This window comes from Gracilinanus agilis, chromosome 2 (assembly GCF_016433145.1).
Source record: "Gracilinanus agilis isolate LMUSP501 chromosome 2, AgileGrace, whole genome shotgun sequence".
Classification (NCBI taxonomy): Eukaryota; Metazoa; Chordata; class Mammalia; order Didelphimorphia; family Didelphidae; genus Gracilinanus; species Gracilinanus agilis.
The window spans coordinates 348,240,976-348,257,458 of record NC_058131.1 but is presented as its reverse complement, the minus strand read 5'-3'; the positions used below and the strand labels follow the sequence as shown (position 1 = coordinate 348,257,458).

At 35.8% G+C, this 16,483-nt stretch overlaps 1 protein-coding gene across 1 annotated transcript in view; it reads right to left on the bottom strand.

Annotated features, from left to right (window-relative positions):
- The window catches only part of PIGU (phosphatidylinositol glycan anchor biosynthesis class U), a 118,033-nt gene that overhangs the window by 33,178 nt on the left and 68,372 nt on the right, over positions 1 to 16,483 (bottom strand). The window contains exon 7 of the mRNA XM_044664380.1: positions 2,202 to 2,299. Within this exon, the coding sequence (XP_044520315.1) occupies positions 2,202 to 2,299 (98 nt within the window). The remainder of the gene's footprint in view (positions 1 to 2,201; positions 2,300 to 16,483) is intronic.

Genomic DNA, 16,483 nt, shown 5'->3' with positions numbered 1-16,483 from the left:
AAAGTGACATATATTATCCATTATAATCACTCTTAGACAATTGTACTGTGAATTCTTTTGGGGAAATATACTTTTATTTGGAAGTTTCTTTGAATGTTTTTTTGAAATGCCTATAAAATAAAATATTTCTGTAAAAGGTATCATCTTCTAGAGCAATTTGTTATGATATGAAAGAAGGCTAAATTTCCTGTATTTTTCTCCCAAAATTTTCTGACTCCTGATTTACAGGGGGAGATAAGGGGTACATATATTCCATTCCCAAAGGTCCCCCAAAGACTATCACTTATGGGTCCTAGCAAGATATTCTCAAAACCAAAAAGTGTTTCTTGGACAAATCATTTTGGGAAAAACTGGAACAGATAGAGTCTAAGGTCCCTTCAAATTCTGACATTCTAAATCCAACCTAGCATTCTTGGTTCTAAGGTATTTTATAACTCCAACATTTTATGATTCTATTATTACTCAGAGGCCAACACCAATTCCTAGCCCCTTTCATTACCAATCCCTCCACTGCTTTGGAAGCTGTGCCTCCAAAGGTTTTCCCCCTTTCAGGACAATTAAGTTTTCTCAAGGCACTGTCACAAAATGTTTATGAAAGGGTAGTTAAAAGAGGGAGAGAAAGGCAAAAGAGAGTAAAAAGGATTTTGTTAATTTTTTAAAAAATAAATATTTTTAATGGGCAACATTTCTCCCCAGCTAAAGACTAGAAAAAATGATTCAAGAGACTTTTTAAACTCCAAATGAACCTTATGATTAATGACAGGGGCTACAAAAAAAAACCAGCAGCATCTTACAATTATTCAGCACTTTACAGTAATCTTTTCTTCTTTACTAACCCATATATCAAGCTAGTTTGTCCTTTTGACATGTGACTGTTTTATTTTCTTTTCCTCACCTAGGCCTAAAACATTAAGACTTTAAAAGGCCTTCATGTTAATTAATTCCCTTATACTCTATTTTACAGATGCAGAAAGTGAGACCTTGAAAGAGGAAATGATTTGACCAAGATCATAAAACAAATCAGTAGCTGAGCTGGGAGTAAAATACAGGTCTCTTGAATCCCAATCCAGAATTCCGTCTACTATACTCTTTCTTCCAAAGTTGAAAACAGTCTTTCTGTTTCCTTATTTGAGAAGAAAAAGGTACAGATAGGAGTAGAGGCTTGAGGAGGCTAAGTATAGGTTTCAGTCCCAAAGTGGTCTTAGGTTTCAGTCCCAAAGTGGTCTTCACACACATGTAGAATCTCCTATACTAAGAGGCTTCAAATTTGAAGGGACAGGATGAACTGCCAAAAGTCAAAGGATAGACTAAATCCATTATCATTATAAGTACATGTGTGGGTAGGGTGGGTGGATGTGTGTGTGTGTGTGGGGGGGGAGAGATGGGGAGAGAGAGAGGGAAAAAAAAGAGAGATTCATTATTTATTAATAAAATTATTTACACAAGTTTCAGTGCTAACCCTTAATTCTTGGACACTCTAAAAAATTAAGTGTTATCCAACTATAATATTAGACTAGTTCACATTTCTATATGCACTTCAGTTAAAAAAACACTTTCTTGGGGCAGCTGGGTAGCTCAGTGGATTGAGAGTCAGGCCTAGAGACAGGAGGTCCTAGGTTCAAATCCCGCCTCAGACACTTCCCAGCTGTGTGACCCTGGGCAAGTCACTTGACCCCCATTGCCCACCCTTACCACTCTTCCATCTATGAGACAATACACCGAAAGTTAAGGGTTTAAAAACAAAAACAAAAACAAAAAACAAACAAACACTTTCTTCCCATCATCATCCTGTAAGGCACATGGTACAAGTTTTATGAATTAAAAAAAAAAAAAAAAAGGTGCAAATAGAGGAAGTGACTTACCAAAGACAACCCAGTCAGTAAGGGACAGGGCAGAGACTTGAACTCAAGTCTTCTGGCTCCATATGGAGCATATAGCTATTTGTATGTTATCTTCCCCCATCAGACAAGGAGCTTCTTGAGAGCAAGAGGTTATGTTCCCAACAATTAGCATACTGCCTGGCACATTAATACATACTTGCTGATTTGACTTGACTCTGACTAGCCCTATTGACACACTATATTATATGGTCACAATCTTAGGGAACTCATGAGTAGCACCAAACATTTCCAGAAAGACCTAAATATATACATTATTATCCTTAAATTAAGCTATTGCTTTTAGTCAGTCAAGAAGTTTACCTGTAGAAGATACAGCAGCCCTGGTACAAACAAGGTAAGTGGATACAAAGACTGGTATGTTGCTAAGGCCAGAAAAATGGCACTAAGAAAGGCACTACCTGTGAGAAGGAAATAAACGTGGTGAGTGATCCACCCTCATAGATCAAAATTAGACTTAGCAAGCATATCCCAACATGGAATTTCCCATTATTATTCAAATAATCCGCTACCAAACAAATGCCTTTTTGTTAGCAAGTAGTTCTTCAAACATAGACAGGACAGTGGGGTTGGTTTGGTTTCAAATAAGAGAAAAAAATGAGATAAACTCATACTTATCCCCTTTAATAGCTCAAGATCCTGCAGGTACATTCATTGTGGAACTTGTTAAAGGGAGACCAAATGTTGGTGGTCCCATAAATTTCAACCCACTGGCATATGTTAAAGAGAGATTTGTGAACTAATACCTTCTTATTGTTCTGAATTTAGCAATCAGCAACAAAAGCAAGCAATCAAATGAACAACAGATAACATTATGCAGAGAATCTCTAGTATTTAGAAAGTACCAAAAGAATGAACACATAATGTATATCCCAGGAAAATGATTCTTTATTTTCTTCTGGGTCTGTTTGAAATTCTTTCCTTCTCTCCCTCTCATGTAGCTCAATCAATCAATAAGCATTTATTAAGGCCTACTGAGTATCATACTCTATGCTAAGCACAGGAGATATAAAGACAAAAACATATCAGTCTTTGCTCTCAAAGCCTTTGTAATGTCAGGTGAGACTACATCTACATAAATCTGTCATATTCATAATCTGTCAGGTGTGACAACACAGATGTAAACAAATACATACAAAATAAATAAAAGGTAAATTTATGGGAGAGAGGAGGGCCCTAATAGCTGGGAGAGGTCAGAAAAGGCTTCCCTTGGAAGTTGATCCCTAAGCAGAGTTTTGAAGGAAATAGACTAAGGAGATAAGATAAGCATACACTCCTGGCACAGGGAACAGCCAATGCAAAGGCACAGAGACAGGACTGGGAATGCCATGTAGTAGGATCATCAAGACCAGTTTAGCTAGTTTGTAGAGTACAGGAAGGGGAATGATATATAATAGGCTGGAAAGAAAGCAAGTTGGGGTCAGAATGGAAAGGACTTTAAAAGCCAAACAAGAGTTTATGTGGGATCCTAGAGGCAACAGTGAGCCACTGAGTTTACTGAGTAAGGGAGTGACATGATCGTTACCTGTATGTTAAGAAAATAATTTTGGAAGCTGTATGGAGGAAAAATTAAGAAGAGAAGAAATTAAGAGGGAAGGAGACCAATCAGAAATTACTGTAGTAGTCCCAGGCAAGAAGGGATAAGGATCTGTACTAGTGTGCTGGCTATATGAGGAGAGAAAAGGGAATGGGAGTGTGATGTTATTAAGGTAGAAATGACAAGATTTAGCAGCTAATTAGATATGTGGAGCGGAGAGTGAGGAATTAAGGATAATGCCAAGGATGTAAACTGAGTGACTAGAAGACTAGTAGTGACCTAAGCAGAAACATGAAAATTCAAAAGACGGATAGGTTTGAGGAAAAAGATCAAAACTCATCTTGAGAGGCCACAGAGCTGTCTACAATAGTTTTTCTAGCAGTTTTTACTGAATAGTGATTCCATTCCCCATTGTCTCTAAAGTATGGGACTGTCAAACATTAACCATTCTTTTATACACACTGATTTTTAATTCTTATATTTCACTGATTAATTTCCCTACTCTTTTTTAGTACTGTAATGAGTCTGATTCTGCCTTTTTTTTTTTTTTTTTTAAATAGAACCCTTATCTTCTGTCTTGGAGCCAAGACAGAAGATACAATACTGTGTATTGGCTCCAAGGCAGAAGAGTGGTAAGGGTAGGCAATGGGGGTCAAGTGACTTGCCCAGGTTCACACAGCTGGGAAGAGTCTGAGGCCAGATTTAAACCTAGGACTTCCCATCTCTAGGCCTGTCTCTCAATCCACTGAGCTACCCAGGTGCCTCCTCTGTCTTTTTTTAATTGATCCTACTTACAATAAATTGATTTTGTCCTGTAACTGCTATATTCTTTGTCTGAACTTAATTCAGAAATTCAGCAGGCCTGTAATGAGTTAAGTTTAGAAATTCAGTTCTCCTGTTAATCACTGTGCTATTCTTGTGCCAAAGAAATATGTTACCATTAAAGGTTGCAGGTGGACACCAGGGAGTCTGGTCTGGTACCTTTATATCACTAAGCTACCCTTCAAGCATTTCTGGTTTGTTATCCAAAGAAATCTGATTTGCTCTTTCTGTCCTTTACCAAGGCAACTAAACTCACATAATGAACATTTCTTAGTCAGAGTAGAGAAGGAAGGGTTTGCTGCTAGCCCTAATTCCCCAATTTCCATCCAATTACATTTTCTTCAATCTATAATACTAGTGTTCCTATTTTCTGTAGTCCCAAAAACTATTAAAAAAAAAAGAGAGTTGTAACCTTCATTCAGTCTTAGCTTTGCTGGTGAAACTGAGATACTATTTGTTGGTAAATTGACACTTTACCAATAAACTGAATGTGCTCAGATCTTTATCCCTCAGTTTACCTTAATTTCAACTGCAAAGACCCAAGATGTTTTTATAATTCTTGTCTGATAGTACTTTTAAAAATCTGGTAATGCTAGTTCCTATTACCAGTTTTTATTATTATAGTGATATTTTTGTCTCTCTTTTAATTTATGGATTTTATTATAGCTTAATCTAATTCAATAAAATAATCAAATAAGATTTTGGCTGACATCACATTATATCTGAAGATTAGTTAGAAGTATTCATGTTTTTACTACATTTATTTGCCATAGTCATGATAAAGGGATATCTCTCCATTTATTTAGTTATTCCTTGATTTATGTCAGAGATCTTCACATTATCTTCATCTATACTTCTCATGTATCTTGATAAAGTCCAAGTAGCTGTTCTAGTTTATTGTAATTAAGTATATCTCTCTATTAAATTCTCTTGATTTTTAGTGGATGTATATCAACTACATGTGCTACTGACTTTGTCCCAAAGATGAAATACAATAATACAGTTCCCCAACTTGTTTGCAGAAGTGGAAGAACTATGGGAATGAAATACCACATAATATCTAGCTTTTTCAACGTTCTGGTTAGTGTTGCTGATTTTTTCCCTCTTTTTCTTTTTTTCTCTTCTTTTCTTTTTAAAACCCTTATGCTTTGTCCTAGAATTGATTCTAAGGCAGAAGAGTGGTAAGGAGGCAATGGGAGTAAGTGACTTGCCCAGAATCACATAGCTAAGAAGTGATTGAGGCCAGATTTGAGCCTGGAAAAAAAGATGAGAAAAAACATCCTTCTCCTTTCAGGAGAGGTGGGAATCTATGGATGCTGTAAGATGTGGCTCATGTGTCAGCTGATTTCTCAATTTATCTTTTTCTCTTTCTTACAAGGGAAGGCTTGCTAGATGGTCATGTTTATTTGTAAATACATGAGTTATAAAACAAAAGTCATGGATAATATTTAAATGGAGTTACAAGGTGACAAATAATCTCCATACAAGGTTTTGCGAAAGCTTGAAATAGTTTAAAATTGCATACTAGTGTTTTTGGAACCATGTACTAGTAATGATATCTGACATTTTATAATGCTTCAATATTTTCAAAGTTCTTTCCTCAAAACAACATTAAGAAGTATATTGTACAAGAATCATTATCATCACTTTTTTTCTAGAGATAAAGGTCACATTTTAAAAAGCTAAATGATTTGATTATGATTATACAGCTAGGCAGAGGCTAAGCTATGCTTGAACCAATGTCTCCTGGACTGCAGGGGTCAATACTCTTATCTACAATGCCATGCTATCTTCTTATCTTTAAATTCTATTATTATGATCCAGTTCCAATTAAAAATTTTTTCCTCAATTACAAGTAAACAAAAACTTTCAACAGTCTTTTTAAAAAGCTTTCTCCTTCTCCCTCCTCTCCTTGAGAAGCAATTTGATATATATTACGTATGTGCAATTATACAAAACATCTGCATATTAGCCAAGCTGCAAAAAGAAAAAAAAAATGCAGACCAAAAAACCCAAGAATAATAAAAGAAAGTTTAAAAAGTATGCTTCAATTTGCATTCAGATTTAATCAGTTCTTTCTCTGGAAGTGGTTAGCATTTTTTATCAAAAGACCTTTGGAACTGTTTTGGATCACTGTATCTCTAAGAATGGCTGAGACATTCACAGTTAATCATTATACAATATTGCTATTACTGTATACAATGTTCTTCTGGTTCTGCTCATTTCACTGTACATCAGTTCATGTAACTCTCCTCAGGTTTTTCTGAAAGTATCCTGCTCATCATTTCTTACATCATGAGAGTATGTGATTCAGCTTTTTAATATCATAGCAACTGCTTAAAATTTCTTGGACTAGTATTTTGTTCTAGTTTTGGAGGGGGACTGCAAGAATGTATCATTACTTATGACGATTTGTAACAACTTATTCTTCTGAACACTCTTAGAGTTTAAAATAATGAGGAGCAGCTAGGTGGCTCAGTAGATTGAGAACCAAAGAGGTCCTACTTTCAAATCTGGCCTCAGACACTTCCTAGCTGTGTGACCCTGATAAAGTCACTTAACACCAATTCCTTACTGGTCGCACCAATATACATTATTGATTCTAAGACTGAAAGTAAGGGTTTTTTTTAAATTAAAGTGAATTAATTTTAACTAAGAATTTCACAAATTTATTTTGAAGCAACCCCCAATTTTATGGAAACTGGCTTGACTTAAAGTTGATAACTCACAAAAATTAATATTTATTTCTATAAACCATCACCAAGAATCAATAGAAACTGATAAATATAATAGCAATAAACTATGTCAAATATTTAATCATTAGATATACCAAAACACCTGTACAAAGATAACTTGATTGGTGCTTCAGCAGATCATTTATAGGGTTCTCTATATCCTAAGTAATCCTTGTGCTCTTGGGCCCAGAATACCCAGTATGGAGCAGCATTTGTCATCAATTGTGCAACACAAACTGCTAACAACTAGGATGGTGTCTATACTTGGATCTCTGAAATGAATAATTTCATTAATAACAAAAAAGGGATTTTTTTCCTTGCTGTTTCTGATAGCTAGATATACACACCTCACTAGTCCTTCCATTAATTTTAGTTAATTTTCTTGTTCTTTTTTCTTCCAGCTATAAATGTGAGCAGATGGAATAGGTAGTTCAATAGAAATTTATAAAGTGAAAACATTTGAAACTACCTCAGGAAGAAGAAAAGATTTCTTAAATACAAGAGAGAAAGGATCTTGAACTTTGAATAATTCAATCCTTGAGACAATAGAGTAATAATAGGGCATAGAAACCAAAACCTAACTGACTTTTATTAGGAAGCTATTGGAAAGTAGAGGGTGAGTAGATGGCCACTGAAATTGCTACAAGTTAAGAACAACTCCTTGTCAGTTGAAATGGTCTTCTTTTTATTGATTGGTTCTTATTACAATGTAATTATGGATGATCAATAATATGTTCTCTTCTAACCAACTCAGTGATCATCAGCAGAGGCCACCACACACACGTCTGTGAGCATGGACCAGGGACCATCTCATAGCAACATCAGAACAACTTGGAGATAAGCTCCCAACAATATTCCTAAATGAAGGTTGCCCTGATTATGAGTTAACCAACAAATGCTTATTAAATGCCTACTATGTGGCAGGCACTGTTCAAGGAGCTAGGGATAGATACAAAGGCAAAAAAAATGAAACAATCTTTGCTCCTAAGGAACTTAAAGTCTTATCTTAAAGCCTATGAACTCCTCAATATGTTTTTAAAAGCAAAAAAATTAAATACATAAGATTACAAAAGAAACCAATTATACTGAAACAGTTATGAACATATTTTTAAAACAAATCCACGGGTCACCTGGGTGGCACAGTAGAGCTGATGTCAGGAGGACCTGGGCTCAAATCTGGACTCAAATACTACTCAGCTATGTTACCCTGGGCAAGTCATTTAACCTCATTTGATTCCGTCCTAGAGGACAGAAGATAAAAGAGCTTCAAAAATAAATAAATAAATGAATGAACAAATAAATAAATAAATAAATAAATAAATAAATAAATAAATAGATAAATAGATAAATAGATAAATCTATGAATCCCAGATTAAGGACCCCTGTCCTAGAGGCAATAGCTTCCTATTGGAATTCCTTTGTAATTTACTGCATTGGGGAAGGATATGGTTAGATCTGTGCAAAAGGTGACACAAAACTGCCTAGGGTTTTGCAGAAAATATTAAAATGTCAAGTAAACCTAGAGAAAGACAGCAGAAAAGAGTCACCTTGGTGTAATAATTTTTTATAGAAAAAACGAAAACAGGCTGGGTGCATGTGTGTGCATACACTCACATGTGTACTTGTGTGCTCACATATCATGCACAGTTGAAGAAGCTTAGAGCCAGGTCCTCCAAACTCCAATCTCTCCATTTAAAAAATGATAAAGAATTTAGTCTGGTTTTGCCCTGGGAGGAACATAGGCAATAAAAATAAACATAATTTAGTTTTACTCTAATGATAGGCATTTACAATGATTTGTCTCAAGAAAAATGTCTTTTCTTGACCCTCTGACGGATTAAGTAGTCAAATACTACAGAATGAACTGGCAGAATCTGTGTTGCTTATAGCTGAAGTAATTAATTATCCTGGCCTAGGTAGTTCCCCTTTCTTGGACATAATACATATATAATTAGTACATGAAAGTCTTGTAGATTCAAAACACCTAGAATTTTGGAACCAGATCAGAAAGTATTACCTTCTGAAATGAAACTGAGAATAATCAACTGAGTGGATACAATTAGAAGAGTAGACATCTCCCAAGGAAGAAACTTACTCAAAATGATTTGTGTTGACGAGAAGACTAGGGTGGTGCCTAATCAGTGAGGGAAGCCACAGGAGTTCCATGTGCTCAATGATTTGCTAATGGTCCATGAAAGTTGAGCTCTGATTCAGAGAAACATGAGAAGATGCATATGAAATGATGCAAAGAAAAAAGAAATGAAATAAAATAAGGAGAACAATACACATAATGCCAAAAGGCAGATGAACTAAATTAAATTCGGTCCTAGAAAACAAATGGCAAAACATATTTCCTTTATTTGGCATAGAGGTGAGGAAGCATGGGAGTAAAATGCTGCATATGTTGTCAGACATTAATTTTATCGGTTGGCTTTGTTTAACTGTTATTCTTTGTTAACAAAAAAAGGTAATAGAGTTGGGGGTATATCAAGAAATAACTAATATGAAAAATAAAATATAAATAAAACATTTTTAAAAGTCTAAAAATTAGCTCTACTGAGTGAGAAACTGGTTTGGTAGGTAAACCTTTAGGAAAGACTACTAGAATTTGCTGCTGCTGGTGCAAAATTCTCTAGCCCCTGCAAAAATGGCAGTGTAGATGTGGAGAGGGGTGTGGAAGCAGTGTAGTCAGTCTTAGGACAGGTGCAGTGTGGGCAAAAGCATGTATGGGAGTTAGGTAGGTGTATGTATAAATAAAAAGTGAGAAAGAGGAGATTCGAGATTGTTAGAAAGGGTGGAGGTGTTTTGACAGAAATCAGAAACCGTCCCAGTCTTCCTTAATTTTAATGTGCCTTCCCTCTGGAATTATCTCCAAGTTAACTTGTATAAAGCTTGTTTGTATATAGTTGTTTGCATGTGTCTTCCCCCTAGTCTGTAAGCTCCTTGAGAGCAGGAACTGTTTGGCCTTCCTTTGTATCCACAGCTTTTATCATATTGTTTGGCACAAAGTATGTGCTTAATAAATGCTAGGTGACTAACTGAATCATAAGCATGAAAAGTGGAGGGTCTAAGGGTATTCAGGAAGATAACAAAATAGAAATATATGAACTGATAAAGAGTAAAATGGAGAGAACCGGAGGAACAATTTCTACAAGAAGATCAATATTTTGGGCCAACTCTGAAAGTCTTAAGAACTCTGATCAACACACTGATGAATCATGTTGCTCACCTCCTGACACAGGTGATGACTGAGAGTACAGACTAACAGTTTTTTTGAATGTGAAAATTCTTTTTGCTTGACTATACATGCTTGTAAATGTTTTGTTGTGGTTTTTTTGTTGGTTTTTTTTGCTTTTGCAATGGGGGTGGAGGTAGAGGGAAAGAATTCAAATCTTCATGAAAATTTAATACTGAATTTTAAAGAAACTATTAAATTGGACAATTATGGGGGGGAGGGAGTCAAAGGTAATGTTCATCTGCTTTTAAGGTGGTCAAATACAGGGTCTAGAACTAGTTGACCTTGCATTACATCTGAGGACAGTTGGATTTCTGTTCTAAAAACATTTTAAGAGAAACATTAGATAACCTAGAATCTATATGAGGAAATTAGCTAAGATGATGAGGAAAAAAAAACATACCACAAGAGGATGAGATGAAAGAAATGTTTTGCCCAAAGCAGCTTAGATTTAGGGGAGATATAATCACCTTTTAATTAGACAAAGACTGTCACATGAAAGAAATTAAACTTGCTCAGCGTGGCCTCAGATGGCAGATGAGAGAGAATAGGTGGAATTAAAAGGGGCAGTCTTTAGCTCAACATAATAATTACAGAAATACAACAGAATGGGCTAAATTCTTTGTTTTTGTGGGTATTCAAGAAGAGGTCAGAAGATCACTTTTGAGGGATGCTATGAAGGAGATTCATCTTTCAGGGAGATAGTGAACTATATGATCTGTTTTATGCTTATACAGGAGTAAAGAGACAGCACTGTAGAAAAATATAAATCTTTAATAGTAATAAAAAATGAAAAATGAAATGTAGTAAGATATAATACATCAGACCAAACTAAAATAAATGAAACTAGTACAAACTCATATAAAAAGGGTTGTGAATACATATATATTTGTAGATAGTGGGGACAGTTAACCATCAGTCCAAACTTTCCAGAGAATAGCATGGAGACATAGGATAAGAAGTACAAAGAGTTGTGTGTAGCCTTGGTTGGATCTAGTAATTGCACTTCTGGAATAATACTGTAGGAAAATAATCCAAACAAAATCTAAACCATACGTGCATGGTACCATTATTTATAGTGTCAAAAACCTGAAATATCTTTTCAAAGGCTACCATTCCACATGATCTCATCTAATTTTGTCTATTCTAGCAGTGTGCACTAAATTATTTTCTTTCTTTCTTCCCTTTCTCTCTCTCTTTTTCTACCTGGTCCTTCCTCACCTGCCACAAACTCCAAAGTCCCAACCAAAAGCTACCCATCCCTTCCCCTGTGTCTTCCAGAATATTTGCTCCATAAGCAATAAATTTCATCTTAAATATGTTCTTTTCCCATTCCTTCCATTATCTGGCTCTCATTAAGACCTGGCTCCTTCCTGATGACAGTTTTATTAGCTTCCCCTTCCAGAACTGGTTGCACTTTCACTCATACCCATTGAATCACTGGTCATGGTAAGGAACTCAAAACAATCTTTTCTTTGTTTCCCACTGCTATTTCCAGACTTTCCCTCTACCACCATTACTCAGTAATGTTTACTTTGAGGTTCATTAAATCAATATTTATCACCCAATCAAGATTCTAATACCTGTTATCTTCTGTCCTCTTGGATATTCTCCTTCCTCAATGATTTCAGTATCTAACTCAGAATCTTTCTCTCTTCCCCAACTCCTGCCCTCAAAGTAGGAGACTTTAATATACTGATTCACCAGCAAACACTTTGACTTCCTAGTTCCCCAACTTACTCATATTCCATGACCTATTACCCTACCTCAACAACACACAAAGACAATCACACCCTCAATCTTGCCATTACCTATACATGTACTACCTCCATGTTCATAAACTCTGAAATTCTCTTCTCTGGTAACAATCCAACAGAGTTTTCTACCTGCCTTCCTGTGAAGAGCCTGCTCTTCGTTCAGGGGGTCTCTGGAGGTGGGATGGCATGGCAAAATGAAACGAAAACAAGCCAGAGTGCAAGTGAAATTGCAGAGGCTGTTCTCTCATGTCATCTGCTGATTTTTATTTTTATACCCTTTTTTCTTTATGATCTCATACAGGTTTTGATTTTCTCATACATTAAAAATCACATATTAACTTTTGAAATATCATATGGCTGGCATTTACTAATATCCTACTGTGATTAAACAAAGAAGCAAGCTTGTCAAAAATTATTCATTATGGAATGGCTTAGTTGGAACTTTATTATTTTCAGCCTTCAAAGTAAGAACATCATTTCCTAGCTAAGCATAATAGTTGATTATATTTTAACCAATTAAATCATGCATATTCTTACTTTATGCTATTCAGACCTATCATTAATCAAGAAGATAATGATGGTAGTTGATTACATCAAAGAAGATACAATAATATCAGTTTGGTCCAAATATTGTTCCAATTATATCCTTTCATTTTTCACTATTCTTCAAAGGTAAGTTTGCTGTTCTTTCTGCTACAGGGTTAATAAGAATGCCGTTCTGGAAGGGTGATTCTGTGCTAATTTGTCATTCCCCTGTTTTCCTTGTAACTCACTGTTTCCTTGGTCAGTGGGAGTTTGGGAGCAAATCCAGGACAGGTACGTTCTTGCTTGGGACTTCAGAAACTTGCATTAACTCACTAACTGCTGGTTTATTGCAGAGATGATTCTATGGGAAGTTTCTGTATTATGGAGGTTTGTTTTAGGGGTTTATTTTGGGATAGTGAGTGGTCTGTGACTGTGGTTGTTCTTGCCATGAACCTGTATTGTTTTTCTGTGTCTCCCTGGCACTGAATAGGGATACTGATTGCAATAGTTTCAGTACAAGTGAATGCTAGTGAGAAAAGAGTCACATCGGGGAAACTGAGTGAGAAATATCCATCCTTCTGACACCTGCTTTGCGGGTTCCAGAATTCATGTGGGACTGTGTGAACGTCATGAACTTTGAGGGCCTCCTTTACCTTCCAATATCAAACCCTGTTCTCATCTATACCATGACCTCTAATCTCTTTACGTTTCAACTCTCCCAGGCTATTTTTCTCCCCAATGTAATTCCTCCATGAGCCAATTCAAATCTACATGTACTCTTCTCTTGAGTCCTTTGCCCTCTCACATTGCTGAATGTGTTCTGTCAAGCTTCACCTTGGATCACTCCAAATATCCCTTGCCTTTGTTCCTCTACACATGCTAATGAACAAAGGTGGAGGAAATCATGCAACTGTCCTGACTGGGACTACTACAAATTTATGTTATATAACCTCGACTGGGCTCTACTGCTGCTAAACAATCTTTTTACACTTCTCTAATTAGCTCATTATCTCATTCACCACAGTGGCTCTTTCAAACCTTTTCATCCTTACTCAAGTCTCCCACAGCTCTTCCTCCCCCACAACATCTCAGCTAAGAACCTTGTCTCATATTTTACTGAAAATACTGAGGTCATTCATTGCAAGCACCCTCTTCTTCCCTTAAGTGTTACTTAAGGAAATTGTGCCTAGATTTGGTGTACTTTTAACCATAGATTTGGATAAGGGATCTCATTTCACTCAGGATATCCTTAGAAGAGTCTATGAGAATCTAGGAATAACACCTAAATATCATGTTCCGTATCATCCGCAAAGTTCAGGTCAGGTGGAGCATATGAATAGGGAACTCAAGACTATGGTTGGGAAACTCTGTGCTGAAACTCATCTTAAATGGCCAGAGATTCTTCCCATAGCTTTGTTTTACCTATGTACAAGGCCAGGAGCAGGTCTACATATATCATCGTATGAGATGCTCTTTGGACATGCTCCTCTACAGGCAAAAACTTGTAAGGCTGTTTATGCATCACTCTTAGGAGGTGATTGCCAAATTGCTTCATATTTAACTGCTTTACAGCAGAGGCTAAGAGAATTACAAGATATGGGAGTATTAATTCAATCTGGTCCATTGGATTATTCTCTTCATAATTTTCAACCATGTGATATGGTCTATGTGAAAAATTTTGCCAAAACATCAGCAACAGAACAAAATTGGGTAGGTCCTTATACAATTGTATTAGTTTCACCATCTTCTGTGAAAGTTTTAGGTAGAGATTTGTGGTATCATTGTTCTCACATTAAATAAGCACATGGAATAGATAATGAAACTGTAGAAATTGTTAATAATGATGAAGAAGAAGAAGAAAAGATTGTGTAATTTGAGATCTTCAGTCAATTAGAGTCTGCAGACAGAAAGTTCAGTAAGGAGAGGACCATTCCAGCGGAAGAGGACGTTCGGATGGAAAAGGACATGGATGAAGAGGATTCAGGATTCAGGATTTATGGACTTTGTATTAAGACTGATGAACTTATGAATTGAACTGATAAAACTGCATTTTCAAGGATTTTCTTGAAGAAAAGGATTAATGATGGACAATTTGGATTAAATAGTCTGGAAGTTTTTGGGTAATGTATATAGTATCACTACATACTCATATGCATCCAACATTGCACATAAAACTATCAAGACCTTCAACGGAGAAAAGAAGAAGAGGAAAACCGGAGAGGAGAGAGAAGAGATTTCCTAGAGGAATGAAACACCATAAGGAGAAAGCAGATCTACAGGAGATCTGGAGTTTTAGTAGGTATCATGCATCCATCAGTAACATGTTGCAACACAATGTAGCAAAGAAACAACATAACAAATTAGATACATTAGACATAAACATGTTAGGATACATTGTGTTCCTTTTGGAATGAAACAATGTAGAATACTAACAAAATTAGAATTAGCTATAGGATAAGTAAGTACTAACAAAGGATAGTTAGTTACTAACAAAGATTAACTAGTTATTTAGATAAATATAGCTAGACTAATACACTAATATCTGAGGGTTAGTTTAGAATAGTTTAGTGAAATAGATATGGTATTAGATTAGGTTAGAGGATAAGATATGGTACTAATGTACATTACAATGCAGGTACAAGAGACATAACAAATTTACATTACATGAAGAACATATACTACAGATCACATATCACAAATAATGTAAATAGTTGTATAAATAGTATGTGTATATTGTAAATTATATTATAGTGTAAGTATTGTATATATGTAAAGGGTGTACATATGTATATTTGATGTGTATATATTAGTGTACATACATATATATCATACATGTATATTATGTGTTATATGTGTATCGTGTGTGTATAAATGTAAATTCTGTGAATACTTTGATATGATTGAGTTGCAAACATTCAAATGTAATTTGCATAAGGGAGTTTACTGTTTTGTTTTAATTTTGATGTAAAGACTTATGCAACGTTGTGTTAAAATGTTTTTCCAAAATGGTTTGTATTTATTAGTTGGTAGGATATTTCTGTATTAGAATAGGAGTTATGTTTGATGTTTATTTTGACTTTTGTGTTGATATTTCATATTTGCTGTTGATTTTGTTGGAATTTTGCTGTGTTACTTGTTGTTTTATGCTTTGAAATATGTAACTGTTCAATATATTTATCTTTTTACCTTTCCTTGTTGAAATCCCTAGTGTAGGGTAGAGTAGGATAGTGTTAGAATAGAGTTAGTGTAGGTTGTTTGTTATTTTGGGTTAGAATTTTATTTTAGTTTGTAGTGCACAAATACCAAAATTTAGGTAATTTTGGCTTTGTGCAAAGGGGGGAACTGTTGTGAGGAAGATTAGATTAGGTATTGATTATTTATTGATTAAGTTGTACATAGCAGGAAGGAGCTGGAGCTGGGAATTCCATGATGGAATGAGGGAGGAGGAAGTCTGTCTGTGCCCTGAGTGTGGACTCCATTAGTGGTGGGCAAAACTGTTGCCAGCCTGGGAGACCTCAGAGCAAAGGACATCCTGCTTCCTGTTTTCCCCTGGGATCCTGTGTGGTGTGGCATCTAGCAAAAGGACAAGATCTACAGAGCCAAGAGAAGAGGTGAAGTTTGAGAACTGGAGGACAGTGCTTCAAGCAAAACCCTCTCTCTACTTGGTTCCTGAGACAACTTTAACTCCTGGCACCCAGAGATCATCAGTGGATTGCAGTGAGAATCCCAAAGCCACAAAGTCCTAGCTGTACTCAAGCCTGGCAGGTTCCATGTTTGAGGCAGAAACCCAGAGACTCCATTTATAGCTCCTTGGGCCCTGTTAGTTTAGATCACTTAGATAAGAGTAGAATAAGTCCTCCCATTGCCCTGTGGTTTTATCCTTTAGATTTTAAGTATAGAAATCCTTTCCCACCTTTTAGTCTAACATAATTAAAATTGTTAAGTCCCTTATACCTTGTTAGCCTGTTACTATA